The sequence below is a fragment of the Neovison vison genome, chromosome 11 (genome assembly GCF_020171115.1).
Source record: "Neovison vison isolate M4711 chromosome 11, ASM_NN_V1, whole genome shotgun sequence".
In the NCBI taxonomy this organism is placed as follows: domain Eukaryota; kingdom Metazoa; phylum Chordata; class Mammalia; order Carnivora; family Mustelidae; genus Neogale; species Neogale vison.
This window is the reverse complement of record NC_058101.1, coordinates 37,509,219-37,534,309: the sequence shown is the minus strand read 5'-3', so window position 1 is coordinate 37,534,309 and position 25,091 is coordinate 37,509,219. Positions and strand designations below refer to the sequence as shown.

At 45.2% G+C, this 25,091-nt stretch overlaps 1 protein-coding gene across 1 annotated transcript in view; it reads left to right on the top strand.

Moving 5' to 3' along the window:
• Positions 1-7,543: 7,543 nt before the first annotated feature.
• NWD2 (NACHT and WD repeat domain containing 2) overlaps positions 7,544-25,091 on the top strand; it is a 182,501-nt gene continuing 164,953 nt past the window's right edge. Inside the window, exon 1 of the mRNA XM_044224774.1 lies at positions 7,544-7,808. Coding sequence (XP_044080709.1) covers positions 7,658-7,808 — 151 coding nt within the window. The 5' untranslated portion in view covers positions 7,544-7,657. The remainder of the gene's footprint in view (positions 7,809-25,091) is intronic.

The window sequence follows — 25,091 nt, the reverse complement described above, 5'->3', positions numbered from 1 at the left end:
AAAATCATCATCATCATCATAGAGGGGGCAGGATGAAAACTTGGGAGGTGACGGATAGATCTATGCTCTTGACGGTGATAGTTTAATGGTATATACTTATATACTTATCCCCAAATACACTGAGTTGTACACATCAAATATATAGAGCATTTTACATGTCAATCATACTTTAGTAAAATGTTTTCAAAAATTACTTTTTAATGAAAAGAGAACTATAGAAGTCTTTCTAAGGAACAGTCAGTTTAGGGGAACACCTACACTGTCCTCACTCACACAAAGTACATCAGAATTATTTTTTGATAGTGGAACCAAAAGGAATTGAGATAATTTTCTGATACTTCTTAGACAATCTTCCACAATTTGACATTAGTATTTGTGTTGAGGTATGGTAACTTCTTAAAAGAGTGGGGAGATCTATAGTCAAATACAAACTCAAAATGAATACAATTACTTTGCTGTCCACTAACACCTAAAATGATTTTTCAAAAAAGAGTTGGACAGTCCTCCCATGACCTAAAGCCTGAGATGTGGGTTGATCATATCCCAACATGAGTATTAGATACCAAAGATATGTGTGCAGGGTAGGGGAGGGTGGGGAGGGGATATTCATGATGTTGAGAGAGAACCAGAGATGAAGTGTGGAAAAATAATAATGTCCTTTTTCCTAAGGGCATTTCCAATTCTAAGTTCCAGTTTTCCCTGAGATTCAATTCCATTTCTACCCTTGCATTCTGTGTAAGATCCTATATTATAAATAAATAAAAATAAAATTCTAGGGGTGGCTGGGTGGCTCAGTGGGTTAAAGCCTGCCTTCAGCTCAGGTCATGATCCCAGGGTCCTGGGATCAAGCCCCACATTGGGCTCTCTGCTCAGCAGGGAGCCTGCTTCCCCCTCTCTCTGCCTGCCTCTCCACCTACTTGTGATCTCTGTCAAATAAATAGATAAAATCTTTAAAAAAAAATTCTATATTCTTTAAAGAAATTACTTATTGGTTTCATTTATGTACCACTAAGAAATTTTGTCTAATATAGGGATGACTGCGCTGTTCAGTCAATTAAGCATCCAACTCTTGGTTTCAGCTCAGGTCATGATCTCAGGGTGGTGAGATTGAGACCCACCTTGGGCTCTGGCACTCAGCAGGGTGTCTGCTTGAGATTCTCTCCCTCTCCCTCTGCCCCTCCCCCATGCACATGTGTGTGTGCACTCGGGTGAGCTCTCTCTAAATAAATAAATAAAATCTTAAGAAATTTTGTTAATGTAGAATTAGATCTATATTTAGTGTCTTTTAGAAATGTTATATACAGTTATATTTTTACAATAAAAATATATCTTATAAATATAAACAAAAAGGTAATTATAAGAGACATATTTCTACACTATATTTGAGAGAAAGAAAATAATAAGTCCCCTAAATTTTAAATTTGCTCCAAATGCTCCAAATCATAGCTGAATGATCTTCCCATACTTTCCAAGAAGTGACACGAGTTCAGAATTTAAAACCTGTGTTTGCATCACTTGATTTGTAAAGGTTTCTCAAAACCTCAAAGCAATCATAAATAGCTGCCTATTCTTTACCCTGAAATAAGCATAAATAACCTGTCCACTTCTGTCTATTGTTTTCTAAATTTAGACAATAGGATCATTTATATTATGTATTGGTCAGTGACCTAAGAAGATGCCTGGGGCAACTCTGTAACTAACTCAGGCTAAAGGACAATAATGGGGCCATTATTTTGTGAAGTAAATTTTATTAAATAACAAATATAAAGGAGAACTGCAAGAATGGAGAGGAAAGGGGGAAAGGCAAACCATAGTATTTTTTTTAGAAAATAGAATCTGTAAAATTATATTTAGAGAGACTACGTTAGAATTATTATTTTCAATTTTTACAAGGAAAATATCCGTGGGGGGGGGGAACAACCCTTACTCATTAAAGTTTTTTGTGAATAAAAGAAAAATCAGCACACATTCAAGCTTAATACCCTTCAAGTACGAGCATTTAAATAATGAGAGGATTGACCTAGACAATAATTTAAGATATTTGGGTCACATCAGTATGAAATGCTATGAAGAGCATATTCTTCTTCGCTTATTCATGTGGCTTTAGTGTTGCATGCTAGAAAGACCCCATCTAATGTAACAGGGAGAGAGATCTGGTTCACATTCTAGATTTGCCATTTACTAGGTATCTGAATTTGGACAAATTATTTAATCTCTGAGTCTCTTGTTAGTCATCTACAAAACTGGGATGTTAATGAAATTAAAGGATATGGAACTTAGCTTTTGCTCAACAAAAAATATAGAAACCAATGTAAATAGACAATGTAACTAACATGGTAATCCAAAGAGTGTTTATCCCCTTAATATCTGGCTTGCCTAACAACCAGTGTAAATTTTGTAGAGAGGTACAAGTGATGTCCATCAATTTGGCCAAATTGATCCCGGGTTGGGATCTTGTTATACTTTGGTAGCCATGAGATACATGAGATAATTAAATCCATGGTCTGGTGTTCAGAGATTTAGTTTTAATACTGGTTCTGCCATCCACCAACTGAATGAACTTGGACATGCCACTAAAATCTCTTGCTCTGCTTTTTCATATTTAAAAAAAAAAAAAAAGTGTGGGCAGGGGAACTGTAGTTAATGCAGAACCTGCCTCTCAGGGTTAGAATCAAAATGAGTTAAAATGTATGAAAAAGCTTTCTAAAATTCTCCAAACAAGTATCAGATGAAGGAACAAGAGAGAAGATCTGTAAAGGTACTATGTTTATGATCAATGTCATGAGGAGGAAAATATTTGACAATCATAAAATGAAAATAAAATGTCTGACTTAAAAGTATGAATTAATCGACAATATTTTATTAAGCAAGTTACCTTACTTTCTTCTACTTTGTGTGGTATGAATAGTGCTTGCAAAACAATGTGAGTGTTTAGAAAGTTGTAAGAAGCAGACTGATCAAAAAATACCTTAAACAGATTTGGAAGGGGGTGGATATAAAGTTAGAATTTCTGAGTCATGAAAACATCAGATAGCAATTGCAGAAAGGTGTAACTTTATTTAAAAGCAAGCTGCTGTGAATTCCATCATGCCACAGACACCTCAGAGTCAACAGTCTCTGTTGGCAAATTGTTATGCTGACAAATTCTCACATACACCCAAAATTTCCATTTTGTAAACAAGTAAGTGGGTTCCTGATGGTCCAGCTTCTATCCTGAGCTGGAAGCTTGGAAAGCAGAGTCCTCGTTTGAATGGACCTGTATCATCCATTCCTCACATTAGCAAAACAGATTCAAACATTGATCATCCAAATCCAAGAGCCACCTTGAACCCTGATGTAATATTAAATTTGTTATTCTTTTTCAATCTGAGAAACATGAAAACACATCATTGGCTTCCTTGGCTAGATTTCCTAAGATAGTTAGAATAGTGTGGTGTGATAACTTGGTCATTTTTATAACCCTGGGATTCTGTTTCCCCTTCTATCCACATGGACAAATATAGTATACTGGTCCAGAAGAATCCGGAATATTTGATGTATAGAAAACTGAGTACACATATAGGTAAATACAGGGAGAGTGATGGCTCTTCCTTCTGCTGGGTCAGAGTCAGTCACAAGGGTTCTGGTTGTGTGCTCTATGATCACCACACTGTCATCTAAGCAGGATGAAATAGCTAAGTGACACAGCCATTCACATGAGTGAAAAACCACCACCATCGCAGGGGAGGGGAGTAGGTGAGGTATATTTACATAACATGCACTTTGGACAGGACAATCTGCACGTACATCACAAAAGGTGATATACGCACATCATAGAAGATATGCAGGTGACAGCAGTGGAGATATCAGACATCAAGTGGAGATATTAGAGGTGTTGGGCCCCGGCCCCAGATATTGTGGCATTGAAAGAACCTAACACAGTGCCTAGCTTATGGGCATTCAGTATATCAATATATTAGACTAAGTTTCCTTCCTCCTGTTTCATAAAACTACTTTTCGAGAGGGCATTATCATATCTCCAGGGGAGCTGGATTCCAAGAACCACACCGTTTGTCCTGGCTCTGTGAGTACGAAGAACCTAACAGTGATTGCACCTTTGAATAGCCCTGTTTTTATCAGCATCGGGACCATCATTTCATAAAGATCAGATGCCCTTCTGTAGTTCTCCATCCTCTCACTGGAATGAGTGGGAGGATGGGAGAGGGAAATATCTGCACTTGATCACAAGCTCAGTCCCAAGCCATGTACTTTTATCTTCCAATTTCCAGATACTTTAAACTGTTTAGCCAACTGTGAATATGACATGGGCTTACCTGTGGTCTTATTAGGAAACAACAGAACCCAGAGAAAACAGGAATTTGGAAGGCTTTGTCATCCTGTCAACATCCTGTAAGTTGGAAGACTCTAGTCCTGTGTGATGTTGTAGACACAGACCTTCTCCCCTGTATAGAAAGCAGCCTTCCACACCTGTGAACAGGGACCTGAAGATCTATTTTCTGGGTCACTAAAGATGGCAGCCAGGGCCAGACCCTGCAAAATTAAGAAAACAGAAGAGGTTTATTGCCAAGAGTGTGGAGATAACAGCCACAGTACCTGGATCCCCAATCCACCATTAATTAGTTATATAACCTTGAACAAACACTTTCTCTTTTTTGAGTCTTGGTTTTCTTCTGTGTAAAATGGGAGTAGTAATAGCATGTTCAATATTTGATAAAAAGGAGAAAATGTAAAGTATTTTAAACAAATATATAAAAACAGAATAGTCTCTAGGCTTTAAGTCAGGGCCCAGTTTCCACATTCAAGCCAGCTCCTCCCTTTCTACTTCCAGTTTCTTTCCTTTTCTCCCCCCCCCCACCCCCCACACTGGTTGAGCCAATAGTGCCTCAGGGTGGGAAATAAATCTGGTTAATGCCTAATAAAGTGTTAGTGCCATGGTTGACACTTCCCTTATGCCACTTTCATGCTAATGAATGAATCTCTGGTTTTAGAATATCAGATGTTAGCAAGAAACGGAACGCCTCGAAGAAGGTAAGAGAAGGATGTGTGTGTGTGTGTGTGTGTGTGTGTGTGTGCATGTGTGTGCATGTGCGCGTGCGCCCCCACGGATGTGTGGAGAAGGCAGGGGCTGATCAGGTGCCTTTAGGTAGAAACCTCCCTGACAACCAAAGACAGATTTTGGCTCTACCTGTGCAAAGCTCGCTGTGCAGGGAGCCCTTTAAAACACCGCCCAACAGAAAATGTGAAATTCTCTCTCCTCTGCATCCTTGGTCTGCAGTGACACTGGCAGATGCTAAACTTCGGCCTGTCTAGAACAGTTAATTAGGTTATAGAGGCTGCCAAAAATCCCAAAGTCATCCTAAGAAAGTGCAACACTTGGAGATGTGAAGCAAAGGTCAGGAGACACAAACACCGAATCTGATTTTTAAGAAAGAAACCACCAAACAAGTGGGGGCCGGGGGTGGGGGGGGGCGGAGAGAGAACTGAAGGAAGCAAGTCCCTTACAATCTGGCAACTTCTTATCAGTTTCCTATAAACATTGAGATTAGACATAAAGTGGTCCTGGCTTTCTATCCAGTAATAAATACTGTGTATTTACAAAGGCAGATACTGTATATTCATAACTGTTCCAGAACACACTCAGTCCCTACTTCCTAGGACATCAGGAAATCTTTCAGAGATCTCCTTCCGGCTGGAGAATGGTCCCACCTGGGAGTAATAGGCTGGAGAGGGGAAGGAGAGAATTTGCTAAATGGAATCAGTTGAACAAGTGCCTGGGTATGTTCAAGGCTGCTTTATTGGTTGCATCAAATTATTACAGAGTAAGAACTATTGACTGCCCCCTGGTTCTCAGTAGCAGAGAGGCAGCTTTTAAAACCCAGAGACCCAATTCTTCCAAAAGGTTATCCCAGAAAGCATGTGCTGGGCATGGGGTGGGGTCAGAAAATAAACAGCAGTGCGTGCGACTTCACTGCCACCAGCAGGACCTTGGAGAAATGCAGGCCAGGAGGAGGTCAGGAGCTGCCTCCAACAGAAGCCCCAGGTGGGAAGAGAAAACTTGGAACTGAGCAGCCGTCATCCTGTGCCCAGCCACTCCCTTTCCAATGTCAAAGATTAGGAGAAGCTGTTCTTCCTTTCTGGAAGACAGGAGTTCCTGCCCCAAAGCTCAGAACCAGAAGTTTGGGGACCAAACCCCAATTAAGGATCCAAACACACCCTCCTCCCTTCCCCCAGTCCACAGTACAGTCACACTTTTATCCTAGGAGGTCTTCCTTCCTGTCTTGGACTTTGCAGCATTTCAGCAGGTGCAGCGAGTGTGGAACAGAGATGGCAATTTTACGGCTGGGTCCCTCCGCGTCTCGCGTCACCCCGGCGGTAGACCAGACCCCTAGCTCTCCCACCCCAACTCCAGGTAACACAGTCCTGGCGTCCGCTCTGGCCCCTTCGGGTCAGCGCCAGGTGGAGCCGACTCACTCTGTGAACGGACTTGGAAAAGCAGCCCAAGGCCAACTCTGATCTCTCGCACTCCGCCGCAACCCGTGGCCACCTGCGCTTTGCGGGACCTTGCGCGGAGCGGCGCTCCCCGGAGCCCCAAAGGCCTGCCGGGGCGACGCGCACCGGGCGGCGCGGGGCTGCTGGAGCTGCGGGACTGGCGGAGTGGCCCGGGAATGCTCCAGGGCGGGGGCAGGAAGGACCCCTCTGGAGCCTAGAGACCTCAGGCAGGCTTCCCGCGGAGCTCCGCTCTTGGAAAGGTTCCGCGACCGCGCGGCGAGGAACACGTGAGCAGCGCGGCTTCGCTATAAAAACCCCCGCTCGGCTGAGCGTGATCTAGCGGGGCGGCAGCACTCAGCCACCTGCGCCGCTACAGGCCGGGCGACGGCGACGCTCCCTCCAGGACGCTCAGGACGGTCCCGAGTTTGATGCCTCGGACCCTCGGGGGCCGGGCTCAGTGCCTGCGTCTAACTTTGAGGCCGGGATTGCCCTCACGTAGGCAGAGAGGCGCCGACGCCGGTAGGCGTGCATTCCCGAAAATGCTCAGGGCTTGTCTGACCTTTAGGAGAGTTGGAGGCGTCGGAGGGATCGCGGGCTAGTTGAGCGCCCGGGATCGTCCTCGGAGAAGCCCGGAAGCCCATGGGCAGCCAGAGGCCCCCGCGCCCCCGCCCCCGCCGCCCTTTAAGCCGCGGGTGAGCCCTGCTCGCTGCGGAGTAGGTTCCCATAAAGTCGGGACGCCTTTCACAGATAAAGTTTGGTCGGCTCTCTTGCACCCGGCCCCCGCCGCCTCGGCGACCCCTCTCCCCGCGGCAGGCGCGGGCGGGGAGATGGCCGCGGGCTGGGCGGCCGGCGCGGGCCCTTCCCGGCGCAAAGGGGCGCCGCGCGCTTAGCTGCCGCCACGCTGACCTCCCACGGGCTGCTGTGCTGAGCCCCCGCGGCGGGCGAAGGCGGACGCCCTGAGGGCCGGGAGGCGGCGGCGTCAGCGGCCCGAGGGTCCGTATGGCCGCTCCCCGCTGGCCGGTAGTGTTCGCCACGGAGCTCGCCGGAGGCGCCTCGGGCTCGGGGCTGCTGTGAGCCGCGCCGCCTGCGGGGATCGACCTAGCTGTTCCGCGGAGCCGCGGGCAGGAAACAACCAGGAGGCGGCGGCGGCTCTTCCTCCCAGAGGGCGATGTGGCCGGCAGGTGCGGGCACCAGACTGCCCTGTCCCCGGGACTCTGCGCTCCGGCGGGCGGCTTTCTCTGGGAACCTCACCGCCCTGCCTTCTCACCTCGTGCCCGCCGGCCGAAGCGTCCGGGTCTTCATCAGCGCCAACCCCGAAGGTAAGTCCGTCGCTCGGATTTGTCCGTCAGTCCTGCCCGTCCGCGCGCCGGGAGCCCGAGTGTGCCCGCAGCACAGCCGGGTGCGCCGTGCGTGCCCCGCTCTCCCTTCCCCCGGCTGAAGCCGTGGCTGCCCTGAGCGCGTGGGAATTTCATTTGAATCGCTTGTATTCACCCCTTGCTCAGTTCCTCTGCCCGCTGACGTCCCTTAGGACACCCGGTGTCGCGCCCCCAGCCCGGAACCCGATCTCGTGCCCTCCCGCCCGGGTTACTCCTTCGGGTCGAGTAAGGAACGTCCGAGGCGGTAGCAGATGCTTCTCGAAGCTCCATCCTGCCACTACCGCCACCCTTCCTTTGAGAGGGTTTCTCCGGGGTTCCCGCAAACGCAGATAGTAGTTACACCTCGCTCCCGGCTGGCTGCAGGCTCCTGAATAAGGGTTCGATCCTTTGCTACTTGTGCCCGCCCAGGCGAAGGGAGTCTGAGGTTCCCTGAGACTCGCCGGTGGCGAGTGCGGTCGTGCCTTTTGCTCTGGAGGGCAGAGGAATCCTTTGCAAAGCGAAGGCCCGAGGGGGTTGAGAGGAAACACGCGGTGCCGCCCGGGATGGATGGGCGCCCGCTCTGTCGGGCGCTGGCATTTGGGTTGAGCTCATCTCCACACTTGGACACCGGGCTTGATCTCCAGGTCCAGAGCCTGGCCTACTCAGTCGTGTTCCTGCTCAAGGCTGGGCACCTGGGAGCGTAAAACGCAAACTTGTTGCTCTATTGCATTCACAAATCACAGCGGCTGGGCGCTAGATGAGTGGATTCGTTTCTTTTCTTTCTCCTTTCTTTCCTTTTCTTTCTTTTTCTTTTCTTTTCTTTTCTTTAATTTTCTTTTCTCCTCAATACTGCCTTTGAGTTCTAGGTCCTGAATATTAACCTTCCTTACTAGTAAGGGAAAGCAGGATGCATTTGACTTTAGCTGGATAAAACTGCAGGGATTGCCCTTTTCTAGAAAAAGTAAATGTTCGGCCATAAGATAAGTTTGTAGACTTTTTTATGGGCTCTTACAAGCCTTGAGTCTGACAAAAAAGTAAAAGGAAAAGTTAACAATCATTGGATAACGTAGTTTGAAACCCCAAGACCAGTTGCTTATTTATAGAGGACTGACAGAAATAACGTTCTAAAATAATTGTAAAAAAAGAAAAAGCAGAACTCTCAGGTAAAGTTTGCGTTATGTCAAGAGGATTGAGAAAAGAAAGAGGTAACTCACAGTGATTAGTAATAGAAGGAATGTATACTTTCGAGATAGGGGCATGACCTATAACGTTTACAACTCACTTTCATAGAATTTAATACTTTAAGGAGACATTTAAGAAACTATTGTGCAATCTTTTAAAATCCTTTTAAAATCTCAGATATGTCTTCCAGGATTTTAACTCAAACCTGAATAAAGAAAACCGTGGAGATAGGCAACCTATTTAAAAGTTTGGGGATATATGCGACTTAAGTGTTCAGTGTTTTGTTATTTTTAATGTTGCTTAAACATTTATTAAGTGATTGAGAGAATTGTGTTAGAAAATGTTTAGTCTTAAAATTTTCAATTCTTCTAAGCTTAAATGAAATCTAGTGAGTAGTGTTTAAGTCAGCTGATGTAGAACCAGCTAAATGACTGTTTTTCTTTAAACATGTTGCTTCTAAAGTACTGTGAAATTTTTGTTAATATGATCAGTAGTTTTTCCTTTAAATTTGTATTTCCTTTGAATAAAAGCCAGTGATCATAAGTTATGTTAAGTCAGCTTACTATCAAATTTATATTTAAGATTTGTGTCATTTTTCCTAAGTTTGTACATATGATTCTTCAAATTTTCGAGTTTCTTAAAAGTTTTACCATCTATTAATCTTTGGAAAGCAAACAGGAGGAGGGAGCCATGAGCTGTTCATATCTCCTAGTCACTGTTTGAGCTGGAGAGCTCACACATGGATTTGAAAGGACCAGAAGTGTGACTTCTGTCCAAGGGGTTGCAATAGGGGGCATCATCTCAAATTTTATCCAGTTTGGAAAGATGAGGAGGGTGTATTGAATAGAAAAGACAGAGTCGGGTTTGGGTTTTTTGTTTTGTTCTGTTTTGTGGGGGGTTTTTTGTTGTTGTTGTTTTTGTTTGTTTTGTTTTTTGGTGGACTTGTGCATGAAACCTTGCAATCTTGGTAAATGCTCTATCAGAGCACTCCACCACGAAATTTTTATGGATGCAGTTCAGGAAGCAAATGGTTGTGTTTTGGTTTAATCCATTATTAGATTCTTGGCCAATACTCAAGGCCCTCTCCACTGTCCAATTAAGACAAAAAACATTATCTCATGCTTTTTTTTTTTTTTTAACAAGTGGAAATCAGTTGAGGCTCTAAAGAAAAGCTGCTTTGTGTTGAACTCAGAGCAATATGTTTAAGAATCCAGTAAGGGTCTCCCTTAGATTATTAATAGGTCTTACTTTGAAAGGCTTGTGTGGACTTTACGCATCAGTACTAAATGTAACCTATGTCTTTCACATGGAAAAGTTACTTTCCCATATGTTTGCTCGTTCAGTATTTTAATTTTGATTTCCACTGTCCGGTCCTGTGAGGATGCTGGGCCGGGTGTTGTTCTGTGTTACAGATAAGGAAACTGAGGCTGGGCCAGGTTAAGCCACTTGCCTGCACCCCTTTGGCAGAATGAAACGAAGTGGAGCCTTCAGAGGACCCAAAACCTCTCTTGATACTCTGGCCCAGACTAGGTTCACACCAGATTTCTGTGAAGTATCATATCCCCGTCAGCTGGATCTAGTGGCTAGTGCTCTCCTTATTCCTAAATACTGACAGCCAGAGCTGAGTAGCAGGAAGGAACATGGCTGGCCACCCTGACCCACTTCACCTGCAACAAAAGGTTGTATTAAGGGCATTCAAGGAAAGTTCAGAATGTTCTGGACTCTAATGGACTTGTTCCTATCCATAAGTATGTCTGCATCTGACCAGTCCCCACCATATTAAAGTCCCTGGAGAAGATCCTTATGGAGGAGGGAATAGCATTGTGGCAGATTCTCTGATTAGATAGACCTTGGATTTCATCTAGTCCCACCTTCCACCCAACATAGAAATTCCATCTGTAGCATCTGTATTAATCCTTGGAATTCTCGTAGTCACTTAGCCATTGTGTCTCTGCCAGAATGGTACTTAGATGTCCTTGGAACAATGATTCTAAAACACATATAAAATCTTCCACTGTGACTAGCCTGAATTGTGCATGAATATACAGAGGAAAGGAGCGAGCAGAATCTCTCCCTATGTTGAAATTCACAGGGACCTAATAAGTAATCGCTTTGTCTCATTTCTTAACCAGTTTAGAACAAAGTAAGTCTTAGCTGGGGCTGCTGCAACAAAATACCATAGACCAAGTGGCTTCAGCAACAGACATGTACTTCTCACAGTTCTGGAGGCTGGAAAGTCCAAGGTCAGGGTGCTGGCAGGTTTGGTTCCTTGTAAGGGACCTCTTTCTGGTTTTCAGAGGGCCACCCTGTCACGGCGTCCTCACATGGCAGAGAACACAAGCTCTTGTCTTTCTGCTTTTTCTTTAAAAAGGATGCTAATCCCATAATGGAGGCCCCAGCCTAAAGACCTCCTCTAAACCTCATCTAAACCTAATTACCTTCCAGGGGTCCCACCTCTAACCACCATCACATTAGCTGTTAGGACTTCAGCCTATGAGTGGGGGAGGGGCAGAAACCGTTAAGTCCATAACATTCTGTCCCTGCCCACCCCCAACAAATTCATGTCCTGATTGCATGCGGATTATGTTCATTCCATCCCAACAATTCCAAAATTCTTGGCCTGTTCCAGCATCAACTCTAAAGTCTACAGCCCAAACTCTCAACTAAATACAATCTAAATTAAATAGGGTAGGATTTATTTATGTTCATTCCATCCCAACAATTCCAAAATTCTTGGCCTGTTCCAGCATCAACTCTAAAGTCTACAGCCCAAACTCTCAACTAAATACAATCTAAATTAAATCCAGGTAGGATTTATCCTAAGGCAGAATTCCTTTCCTGTTATGAACCTGCAAAACCAGAAAAGTTCTGTGCATCCAAAATGGAATGGTGGGGCAGGCAGAAGGTTAGCATTCTCATTCCAAAGAAATGGAATGGCTCAGTCGGTTAAGGGTCTTCCTTCAGCTCAGGTCATCATTCCAGGGTCTTGGAATCGAGTCCCATCTTGGACTCCCTGCTTCTCCCTCTTCCACTACTTATGCTCTCTCACTCTCTCTGTCAAATAAATAAAACCTTAAAAGAAAAAAAAAAAAAAAAAAAAGCAAAAGCAAAAATACCCAAAAGATGAAGGGTCTCAAGTAAGTTCAAAACTCAGCAAGGCAAATACGATTAGGTCTTGGCATAATCCTCTTGGGTTTGAAGCTCTGCTTTCCACTCTCCCTGGGGTGGCAGTTCCACTTCTGTAACTGTCGGGGAGGAGTTGCCCACCAAGAGTCTAGGAGACCCTGTCCCCAAGGCTTTGGATCCACGCCTTCTGCCCTGTTGAAACCTAGGTGATGCCTTCCCCCACCTTTAAATCAAGGAGGTGGCCCTGATCTTCTCGGAACCTCCTCTGGGGGCCTTCTTCCTTTGTCTTGAAGAATCACACACAGGCATGGCTGAAGGGCTCTAGGATCTAAGAAGTCTGGCAGCCTGCCTTCCTTTGAGCCTGTCTCTGTCTTCCTCCATTCCAGCTGACTTTCCAGCTGATGTTTACACAGGGGTGGTCCATGGTTTACACCCATATTAATATCCTTATGAAATGGTTGTTCTACCACACCCTTGATGTTCTTTTCAGGACAAGCTTTGCCATGTTTTGTAATAGGACTAAGTTGAGAATTTTCCAGATCTTTATGTTCTGGTTCCTTTTTGTTTAACTCCTTTCTCAATTCCTTCCCTCCATCCCCCTCCGAAATGTACTGTAAGTGCTTAGGAGGAAGCAAGCCACCCTTTCAACCAGTGTCATGGCTTACAAGTGCTACCTTCCACAAACCCTAGAGCACAGTTCAGCTACATCACTTACTACTTTGCAGCCCTCCCCTTTGGTCTATTGTGCAGTAACACGTTCCTTGTCATCTTAGGTGTCACCACAATGGCCATACTGTGCTCACGATTTCTATATTCTCTGAGAAGATGGAAGCTTTCTCCACAACTCTCTGCTTTCCTTTCTGAGCCCTTTGTTATGGCAGCGCCCTTCTTGGTGCCAAAATCTGACTTCATTTCCTAAAGTTGCCCCAACGTTTACCACAGACTGGATTTTAAAGAATGGAAATTTGTAGTCTTGTGATTCTGGAGGCAAAAGTCCAAAAGCAAGGGTCAGCAGGGTCCTGCTCCCGCTGAAGGCTCTCAGAAGGGGGTCCTTCCTTGTCTTTTCCTGGCTTCGGGTGGCTCCTGGGGGTCCCCGGTATACTGTGGCATACAGCTTTGTTGCTCCAGCCTCTTCCTCCATGGTCCCAGGGAGGAAGGTCATATCCTCCCACAGTGCGGAGAAAGTGTTGTGTCTCTTCCTCCTTTTACAAGGATAGTAATCCTATCATGGGGACCCCACCCTCTTGACCTCAGCCATACCTAATCACCTCCCAAAGGTCTCACTCCACAATACCAGTACTTTTGGTGGTGTGGCTTTAGCATATGAATCTGGGGGGTCACAACCATCGAGTCCATAACAGGTAAAGTCTAAAGTAGAAAGAAGGCCAAAATACTGCCTTTATGACTGCTAAAAACTGATGCAGGCCAGAATCCTTTATCTTTTAGACCAGAGAGGATTGTGGAATTCCAGGTTGGTTTTAGATTTTAGAAGAAAATGGCGCATCTGCTGTTGATTTCCTGGGGTCTGGGGTAATACCCCATCATCAAATACGAGTGTGTCTGTGAGGAAACAACTCCACTCTGCATCCGTGTTCTGCTTTCTGCAGTACTGGAAGGGTTTTATCTGCACTGTCCTGTATGGTAGCACTAGCTAAATACGGCTCTTGAGCTTTTGAAATGTGGCTGGTATGACTAAGAATCTGAATTTTTAGTAGAGTAACAAACTTAAATTAAAATAGACACGTGTAACCAGCTACTGGCTACTACACTCAACACCAGGCTCTGAGTGAAGAAATCAGGACTCCAAGTGGTGTTGTGTCTGTTAAGGTCGGGTTTTGCCACTGGTCATTCAGGTCGCTTAAGGTTTGGCTGCCGGGTGAATTGGGGAAAAATTTTGGTTTTCCACACTGTGGGGATTTTGGAAGTACAGGTAAGAACTGTGGACCTCTTGGGGGAAATAACGGCTTTTAACTTAAGGCAAGTGCCATTTTTCCAGTGCTGAACCTCAGGATGGCATCAACTTACCCCCTCCCTCCCCAGTCACTGTCAGCAATGGACAGGGCATAAACCTGCCCCTTCCCCTCACCCAGTGGACAGAGTTGACCCTTTTATAATGTAAGACATGAGGGAGCAGAGAAGAATGACAGATTCACTTACAAGAGAGAACGAAGGCACTGGGCTATTGGTGTTCAGATTTTCCTTCCAAATGTATCCAACCGATTGAGATACTTCTCGCCTGAGGAGTAAGGAATGGCCCCCATCCAGGGCTACTGGGCTCGTGGATCCCCCTCTGTGTGTTGGGAAACCTTGGAGGAAAAGATACTCCCCAACACCTACTTTTGTTCATTTCCCGCCCACTCAGATTTATGCAGTGCATTTGACAGGGTTCACTGTGCATTTTGAGAGCCTTGCATGTCTGTCCCCAAATGTTAGTGATCAGATGCTTTGTCCAATTCCACTTAGACCTTGTACTCTGCATATTTTTGTATCTCCCTGGATGCTCTTCTCTCTTCTCCATATCTTTGGCATCTTAGTAGGAAAGCTTATTCCCCATTTTGGCACAAGCCACAGTCAAGAGAGAAGGATTTCCCCTACATTGCTGCAACCAGTGGTTAATTTACTTTTACTTTAGCTGTGCTCCCCAGGCAAGAGGCAGAAGGATGTGTACCAAGAAGTTCACATGAAAGCTGTGAATATTCCTTACCCTGATTCTTCTTACCTTCCCTGCAGTACTAATTATTTCAAAGGCTCCCTGTCTTTTTTTTTTTTCACTGTTTTTGTGAGTAATCAGAAAAAAAATACAGTTAACACAGCAAAATCCTATTCGTGTGTGTGTGTGTGTGTGTGTGTGTGTGTGTGTATATCTACACACAGCTGTTTGATGCCCCCAAAAACATCTTTGAGAGTTAAGAGCCTTACAGGAGAGCATACTGAACTGCTATTTTACGATAAATGCACACAAAACATTTACAGTGTGTTCTAAGATTGTAGTGGTGGCATCTTCAAGTCCCGGTGCAAATGTTATTCAGGCAGGGGAGAATGTTAGTTACAAGTACCGACTGGAGAGCCATGTCAGCCTGCCTCAGTTCGCCTCCTTCATCCTCCGCTTAATGCTGTGATTCCTTCACAGGTTGCTTAATTCCTTTGTTCTCAGTTTTCCAATCTATAGAAGAGGACAGCGGCAGTGCCTGTCTCGCCCGGTTAGTGAATAAATAAGTTCACGCAAAGCACTTGGAACAGTGCTGGACATGGAGCAGACTTGAAATCCGTGTTGCAGTGCTTACCATTATTATCTTTATTATTCATTTCTGCTGTGATCCACACACTGGGCAGGGATGGGTGTGGAAAGCTAAAAAGGCATTTCCTGCCCTCGAGGAATGCAGTCAATGGAGTTAGAACTCCCCAGTAAAACAGAAACCACTCCAGGTACTTGAGGGAACGCAGCAGTCCCCAAAATCATTGTAAGCATCCAGTGAGTGAAAGGGTCACCCCGGGGCATTTAGGTCACCTTGCCAAAGCTGTCACCTAGAGGGCAGGAAACTGCAGAAGCCACCGCCACTTACCTGGCTGTGAGTGTCTACCGGCACTCCAGTCTGCGGAAACCACATGGTAGCCAGCGCACTTCAGGACAGCAGAACGTACTCCCGTCCCCTCGTGGTCCACACCTCATGCAGGTGCACGCCCTGGGCAGACCCAGAAGGGCACGTGGACTCTCGTAACAATTAAGTCAGGGAACTTCCAGGCTTCCCGCCCTCACACCATGGAGAGAATGAAAGCAAATGTTAATGGACACTCAGCACGGAGAGAAACAGTATCTAGTCCGGGGGAAGCAGGCACCTTGACTGGGTCAACCAGGAAATATTCCTGAAGCCCCTCCTCCCTCGGGAGGGCTGCCTGGGTGCTTCACATACAGCAGCAGTGGTCTGTCTCTGCTCTCGTGCAGTTGACATCCATGATCTCTGTGATGGGCGCCAGGCTAGATATGAGCGGGGCATTAGACACTGAGGAGGACTAAGCCAGTGTGGAGTTCAGAGTGCGGGTCGGGAGGGCTCCCCAGAGGAGCACATAGAGCCGGGGTGTAAACACTGCCCTCCGCGCCTGGTAATCAAATAGGAGGCAAAGCGATGATGAGACCTCTGCAGGGTATAGAAAGAGATTGTCATTATTATTCAGTAAAGAGCTTTTATCCCTTTGAACAGAGAGTGGAGCCCATGTCTTGAGGTGACACTGTTGCTTGTCCCCTAAAGATGGATCATTTAGGATGACATTTAAAGGAAAGCTGGGTTTGGAGTATGTCGTACGCTCTACAAATAGATTGTGACTTTAAAGTTTAGTAAATTTTCCAGGACTCTTTTTCGAGATTCTTGTCACACTGTTGGAAGGATACCGTTTGCTGTTTTAAAGGGTGCGTGGCAAGCTTGTGTTTTATTTGATTCTGTTGTCTGTTGTTATATATCAGCCCACCCCAAAACTTGGTGCCTCAAAACAACAATGATTCATCATTTCTCACAGTTCTGTGCCTGTCTGGGAATCCAGGCAGGGCTTGGCCTGCAGAAGACAGGTAGCTCTGTTCGGCTGAGCCTTTGGTGGGAGTCACTCACTCACCACATTCAGCTAGGCCTGGGCAGAACTGGGCTGGAAGATCCCAGAAGGCTTCATGCATATGTTTGGCTGCTCAGGGCTTCTCCATGGGGGCCTGCTCTCCAGCTTTTCTCCTCATTCAGGAGTCTAGCCTAGATTTCCTTTTAGGGGATTAGCAACCCTAGAGAAAGGACATGGCAGCTAGCAGTCCTCTTAAGGCTCTGGAAGTCCCAGGATGTCATTTTCACTGTGTCCTGTCTATCAAGTCACAGACTAGCCTAGATTCGGGGCGGGGGCGGGGGTGGAATAGACCCTATCTCCTCATATGAGGAGAGACAGGTACATATGGGGGTGGGGCGGGGTAGGCATTAAGGGTAGCCAACTTTGAGAGCTACCGGAACTCCCAATTGTTTTGTGTAGTTTCTGTGACCAGTCTTTGTCATAATTAGGTTAAATGAGAAAATGCATGAAAAGTGACTGAACCAGTGGTCTGGCTCATAACAAGTGCCCAATAGTGTTAACAACTGTGACAATCACAGTGAATTTTGAGGATTGGCAGTGACGCCATATGTGGTACTCTTCTAGAACCTTCCAGATTCCAACCTGAGAAGAACCAGAGTCTGCAAATAGGTAAAAATACGACCATTTTTTCTGAAAAAGGTAGTAAAGGAGAATGCTTTTATGTTTCCTAGTACTGACCACCGGGATTAGACATTCTTCTACCCACACAATGGCAGTGATGGGCCTGCAGGGGGTCTGCCCCATAAAACATTGAGCCTGGAGAGGAGAGTGACCCACACTCTGTGAGGACAGGTCATTTCCTGGCGAAAGGAGTCAGCAGGTGGGTTGAGCTTGCCTGGTTTATTTTTCCCACATTTTCAGTCAAATAAGCCATCCCTTATTTGACTGAAGGATAGGAAAGAGGTAACAGGAGTCCAGAAGACTTATGCTCCAGAAGAAACCTCCAGTTAGGGGAAGAAGGGCTTCTCCCTGGACCTGAACATTTAGCTATTTCAGTTTTAACATTTGTACACAGTGGAATTCTTTAATTACTCAGGATCATTTAAAATTGGATCTCTGGCTTGATATAACCCAAACTCTGTCACAGCCAATATCTAACACCAGAGAAGACTGTAGGCTAGAAGGTGTGACATACTTTGTATGTAGTAGCAGGAACCGTATCAACTATCAGTATCCAACACATTTATAAGGGAAGCGCTTCATGTGCCTTAGGAAAAGTCACTCCTTCTCCCTACAAATAGTAAGTTGTTTTAATCCAGTATAGTTTGATAGTGGGTAGTTTGATACGCAGCAAGAAACAACAGAAAAAAATACACACTCATAAACACCTTTTAAAATGGCAAGTGATTTGGGACGAGGTGGCCCAGTGGTTAAGGCGATGGACTGCTAAAATGGCAAGTGATTTGATTCCTACTGTGTGACAGGAACTTACCTACAGGGTAATTGGGCTTGATAAAGCAGGCTCACGTGGAAGATGTGGTCCATATACACTATGGAGTATTATGCCTCCATCAGAAAGGACGAATATCCAACTTTTGTAGCAACATGGACGGGACTGGAAGAGATTATGCTGAGTGAAATCAGTCAAGCAGAGAGAGTCAATTATCTTATGGTTTCACTCATTTGTGGAGCATAACCAATAGCATGGAGGGCAAGGGGCGTTAGAGAGGAGTAGGGAATTTGGGTAAATTGGAAGGGGAGGTGAACCATGAGAGACTATGGACTCTGAAAAACAGTCTGAGGGGTTTGAAGTGGCGGGGGGGTGGGAGGTTGGGGTACCAGGTGGTGGGTATTATAGAGGGCACGGATTGCATGGAGCACTCTGGGTGTGGTGAAAAAATAATGAATACTGTTTTTCTGAAAATAAATAAATTGGGAAAAAAAAAGAAACATAAAAAATAAAAAATTAAAAAAAATTTTAAAAAAAGCAGGCTCACGTGATTTAAATCAAAGTAAAATTGTAAGTGGTTTGACAGTGTACATATGGGCTGAATTATGGACAGTCGATGCAGAAGAAAATCTGGTGCTACTGACTTAAAGACAGACACCTTCATATTGCTTCTTCAAAGCTTCATCTTTGATCCTATATTTTATTGAAATCAAACAGGATTCATTCTGCAAGTTAAAGTAGGTAGGCTAACATAGAATTAGAAAAAGGATCTGTGGTAGAAAGTTAATAAAAGGATAGAAACTATAGCTTTGGATGCAATTCAAAGGGAATAAAACCCACTTCTAATGAAATGCTTCCTGAAAATCTCATTTTCAATCCAAAATATTTCCAAGGCTTAGGGCACGGGTACACTCCAAACAGAGGGCCTAGCCCAGATGTCAGGTGTCCTATTCCAAGGGTGCTTACAGAATCTAGCAGCAATGGAACCACGAAATTAAAAGGGCGTCTTTCATAATGCTGAACCTGATCCAGTGTGGGTAGTGTCAGAGAGATTCTTGCCGCTGGAAGGGTTTCCTTCAGAGTTCATTCTAAGCATCACGGGCCGTGTTTATGAGATACCCATTGTGTACTGCTGAACTCCTCTCTCTCACTGGTTGCTGTGAAGAGTGACAAAGGACACGAGAGATCCACACTACCTTCATTCTTTCAACTCCTGCGGTAAGAGGCAGGACAAACACAAGTACCGGAAACACACTGTGTCTGTGAGAGAGGTGCTTCACCATGGGCCACTTGGAGTAATTGGAATCGCACTGTGCTGTCTGATATCCCAGTCAGGCACCAGCTGGTCAAACTTAGTCAAAAGGGAAAGGCCAGGATGTGTCAAAGCCAAGAAACAGACCTCTCTGCTGCAGTGCAATGGCTGATGGGAGCACTAGGCCAGCTGTCAGTGATGAGAACAAGTCTCGGTCCAAGAGAAAGGCACCGTTTTGGAAGAGAAAGCTTTTGTTACCATAGAATCTGAGCAAAGAAGCATCGTGAGCACATGGATGCTGACATTTAATTTCCTCGAGTGTCAGAGTAACTTGGGAGTATACTCAGATAATAACTGGAGGGGTTTGGGCATGTGGAAAGTATGAAGGTGAAAGAGGAGTTTGGGCCCAAGACTGCCCTCCTGAGATAAAGGTGTGGGGGGCAGGAGGAGGAGAAGGGAATAGCAGGAAGCATCTGGCAAAATCAAGGCAGGAGCCCAGCCCTAATTGTGAGGTAGGACAGAGGTCCTGGGACAAGGTGCAGGCTGCTGTTGGGACCAGGACCCAAGGCCAGGGCCACAACTACTGCCTGAGTGAGTCTGAGAAGGTTGGACAAATAGGAAATAGGAAAGTAATAGGAAACATTTCCTGGCTGAGAATACCCAGCACGGCAGGTGGCCAGAAGTGTCGTTCTGGATATCTCGGAGAAAAGATGCAAGGAGTCGGTAGCAGGAAGCTACCGACTTTTATTGAATAATCAATAAAAACAAGGAATTCAGAACAATGCTTGAGAGATTAGAAAGACTTGATTGTCCTATGGAAGACGATGAGGTGTTCCAGAGAAAGGGAATAGGATCTGTCCTGGAAGTGAAGTTATTCTCATTGCTTAATTATTAGTGAACAACTAAAATATTTTGCAGCCACAAGTATAAAGTCAGGGCTCCATCAATGCTCTGTGGGAAAGGGAGCAGAGATTGATTAGTAATGTCTGCTGTGGGTGAGGCATGGGGTGTGTTCTTGATTGTGCAGTGAATTTGCCACTGTGAACACTGTGGATTGGTGGGGGTGGGGAGTAAGCAGCAAACCTTAGGCTTTTGTTTTGGTTCTTTTGGCCAAAGCAAAGAGGACAAGCCAGAGTGAAATAGGAAACGTTGCCCAAGAAATAGCAGGTGAGAAATTTTCTTGACCAAGTGACAGAACTGGTAGAATCACCACATTTTAAAGGAAGAAAAATGTGTTGCAACTGTAAAATAGACTGAAAATCTACTTGCATCTTGGTAGAACCTACATACTGGTTAGTTGCTAAGCAGAGCATATAGCTTGAAGCAGAGGCTTTCACTCAGCTGACAGTGTTCTAGAAAATTCTCTAATTAAAACAGAATTCAGCGCTACCTGGGTGACTCATTCAGTTAATCATCAGACTCTGTTTTGACTCAGGTTGTGATTTCAGGGTCCTGGGATAGAGCCCGTGTCAGGCTCAGCATAGAGTCTGCTTGTCCTCCTTCTGCTCCTTTCTCCACCCCAGCGTGCTCTCTCCCTCTCTTTAATAGAATCTTTAAAAAAAAAAAAAAAAAGAAAATGGAATTCAGAAGCTACTGAAGTCACTGTGAGAAAAAGCAATGAGGTTGATCAAAGATACCAAATGTTAAAGGAGAAGAGAATATCTGCTGAGAACACTAGAAAGACATGAAGATAAAGTTCCCTTTTAAGCCAGGGTCTCTATTCAGAAGGCTCAGTAATCCATATGGAGAAGCAATTGCAGTAACAATAAGGAGAATATGTAGAAAAAATGGGAAAAGACCCAGAACTTCCCACCTCGGAGGGTTTGCTGTTCGGGAGCATTCATCCGCAAAGACATGGGGAATGAAAGCACTCATGAAATAGGAACTTCACAATTTAATGAAATCACTGTTGAACCTAAAATATTTTTTTTTAAGATTTTATTTAATTATTTTGAGAGAGAGAGCATGAGAGTAGAGAGGTCAGCAGGAGAAGCAGATTCCCTGCTGTACAGGGAGCCCAGTGTGGGCCTCTATCCTGGGACCCCAGGATCATGACCTGAGCCGAAGGCAGTTGCTCAACCAACTGAGCCACCCAGGCGCCCGAACCTAAGATCTTACAAGGTGTGGGAGTTTTGTCCATGGCCACTGCATGCTTCGGCACACATCTCACTGAGAGGTGGACTCTCTGACTTTTCTCATCTCTGGGCTCCCCAACTGTTGTTTGGCCAATTGCATAGGGAAGAAATGGCACAGCACCAGGCTCTGGACCCCAGGCGTTTAGAAACTGACCACTTCCACTTTCTAATTTGGGAAATACTTGTTCTTTAGAATCCAGGCACCCCCATGGAGAGACCCCTGTGAGAGAAGCAAACAGACAGCACAACCTTGCCAGCAAGGAAGTTGTGCTATCTAGGAAGTGGATCTCTGCCCACGCATGGCGCTCTCCCAGCTGAGGCATAGACTAGCTAGCCTTCCCCACTGAACCCTGCCAAAAGTGCAGACTCAAGGGTAAGGTGAATGCTGTGGTTTTTCAGCCAATGATTTTGATTTGTTATGCAGGTAAAAGAGAAATCAAATTAGTAAAATAAAACAAATTCATGCTAGTGTGTACTGGCTAAGGTGCTGGGGGCTAGAATTGGTTTGGAACCCCAGGATTTGTCATAAATTTGTGTAAAGTACTTAATTTCTTCAAGCTTCATTGTTCCTTCTGACAGTGGGACATAGTAATAAGTACCTTACAAGGTTATTGTGGGAAATAAATGAAATACACAAGAACCTAAAACAATGCCTGAAATGTAACAAGGACTCTAAAATTTTAGATCAAAATTTGTTAAAGGCCCTAGAAGATTACAGAAGAGAAGAGGTATAAGGGTTTCAAGGAAATGAGAATTACTTGAATAACTTTTTTTGTATATTGTGACAAGAAATGGTCATTATTCCCAGATGATACCATCTACATAATCACATATGCTTTTAGCTAGAGTGGACTATATAAAAACACAATTTTTAAATGATGGTTTAACATATAACTGTGAATTCAGCCCACATTATCAGAAATTAAGTTAATAAGTTCCATCTCTAAATAATAAAGCAGAACCCCATGCTTTTAAAAATTAGCCCTTAACAACCTTTTGAAACCATGGATAACAAGCGGACCTCAATAAAATGACATTCAGACAGATTAAAAAGATACCACTACCATCTTTTAATGTAAGGTGTGCTCTGATCTTATATTAGAAACCATAATTTCTTTCACACATAAGGAGTCCTTTAATGTTGCTTTAAATCTGCATAAAGTCTTGTCGTTTTTCCAACCCCTGTTTATCTTTTAGACCCCTTGCAGGGTTGGCTACAATGTTTCAAAGCGCATGCATTGTCCACTTTCACTGGAGAGGGATCACTCTTCATAAAAATAAACAGCCCCCTTTAGGAGAATTTCAGTATGCCCTAAGGGGAGTATTAAATCCCATATATGGGGGTCCCTGGGTGGCTCAGTGGGTTAAGCCTCTGCCTTCACTCAGGTCATGATCTCAGGGTCCTGGGATCAAGCTCCACATCAGGCTCTCTGCTCAGCTGGGAGCCTGCTTCCCCCTCTCTCTCTATGCCTGTCTCTTTGCCTATCTATGATCTCTGTCTGTCAAATAAATATAATATTTAAAAAAAAAATCCCATATATGATGGAAAACTATTTCATTCCACATGGCCATAATGGTAGAATGGCCAACTCTTTATTATGTAAGTTGGTAATTCTTACTGAGTACATGTAATAGTCATTGGAGCCCACATCATACCGAGCAAACAATACAGGTATTCCTGAAAGAAAGAAACAGAAAATAATAACTGGGTGTTGGTGTTTGGGGTGGAGGAGGGTAGAGAGCAGGTGGGAGGAGGCACATTTCTTGCCTGAGTCTGTGCAAGGTCCCGGATCGGCGGATGACCTCTGGGGAGAGGGAAGCCAGCATCCTGAGCCTCAGCTGGGTGGAGGGAGGCGGGGAGCCCGCCATCCTTTATGTGCCTCCAATGATAATCTGAAGAAAATGAAAGTCAGGGCATAACCAGGTGCTTTGGTTCTTTTCAACCTGATATTTTTTTTTTTAAATATTTGAAACTCCTTTGGATTCAGTACTTGCCGTGTACTCTTATGTTTCCTTCCCTTTTTCCTGTCAGAAATGGGTTTATCTCAGCTGCGTCAGAGAGGAAAACCAGGTTTCACTTGTGCTGATACCATGAACATGATCAAAGCAGAGCTGTGTTCGGGGGGCAGCTCTGGTGGGTATGGAAGCTAGAGAGAGGGCTCCCTTCTCAGCTCTGCTGACCTCACACAGGTATGCAGATTTCCTCTCCACCAGCACCTGCGTCTGCCGTGGGGCGAGCAGTGCGGACTTCCAGGCCGTGCAATTCATTTGACACCAGGACATCCAGGAGTCACAACACCAGGATTCTAGTTTCAGCACTGCCCCCTGTTTTACCAGCTGTGTGACCTGAGGCAGTTTCTAGAGCCACGAGTCTCAGTCTTCCTTTCTTTTTTTTTTTTTTTTTTCAATTTATTTAGTTTCAGAAAAACAGTATTCATTATTTTTTCACCACACCCAGTGCTCCATGCAAGCCGTGCCCTCTATAATACCCACCACCTGGTACCCCAACCTCCCATCTCCCGCCTTCCTTTCTACCGAAACAAAACCCCTATGTCGTATATTTTATGGAGTTCTGTTGTAGTGTAGAAACAGTGAGCTCTAGGTAGAGACAAAGCATTGTTCTTTTAGATCTCTTTCAAATGTGAACTGACACAAGCCAGTGTTGAGTGATTTTGATACAGTATAATAAAGTAACTAACATGTAATACACAGTATCTGTGCTCAAGAAAGGCTCATTGAGTTTCAGGTCCCCTTAAGAGAAACGGAACTCTGGTTCCCAAATCCTATACGTCTCATGGTTCTGTCCCTGTTGTCTCCAGTCCCTCCGCAGGAAAGCTAACCCTCTGTCCCTGCACCCAAACTCCTCCTGCCTGGATGGCCCCTCCACTCCTTTATTACCAGACTGATAGGGCCTCATCCAGAGGCCAGCTAGAGCCCCACAGGGCTGGCTGTGGAGCCCTGGCCTGAGAGTCCCTGAGGTCCAAGTTCTCGAGAAGCCAGTCTCCATGCGTGTAGCTTCCCATCTCCTGCTGCAGCCACTGAGGAGGGACATCGGGGGAGAAGGACGCCTGCTCCACTCCCTGCCTGGGGAGGAGGTGACCAGAGCCTGGCAGTGCAGCTCTGTGTTCTGTGCATTTCTTACCAGAACAATGAGAAATCACGCACCATTAGTGTTATGGTCTAGCTACACTGTGTCTTTGGGAACCCGTTAGGTAACTGGTCACTTTCTGAAACATTATTTTTACGGCAAATTTCATTCTGCGTTCCGTTTCAGTCATGCGCAATCAGGCTTCCGTAACAGCCATCTAGAAGCTGGACAGATGTGTTTTCACCAGACACCTTCTCCTTTCTTTCCATTGGCATCGTGGGTGCATATGGGAGAATGTTCTTGTCCTTGAGGCGTCGTGAGGTGGTAAGGGAGACTGGCGCAGACTGGCGCATCTGCTTTGGACAGCAACTCTGTGACCTTGTCCATCCTGTCCGGGACTCTTCCTCGCCTATAGAGTGAAGTGAATGAAATGCAGGACTTCTGGGACCTCCTCCAGCTCCAATGGGACACT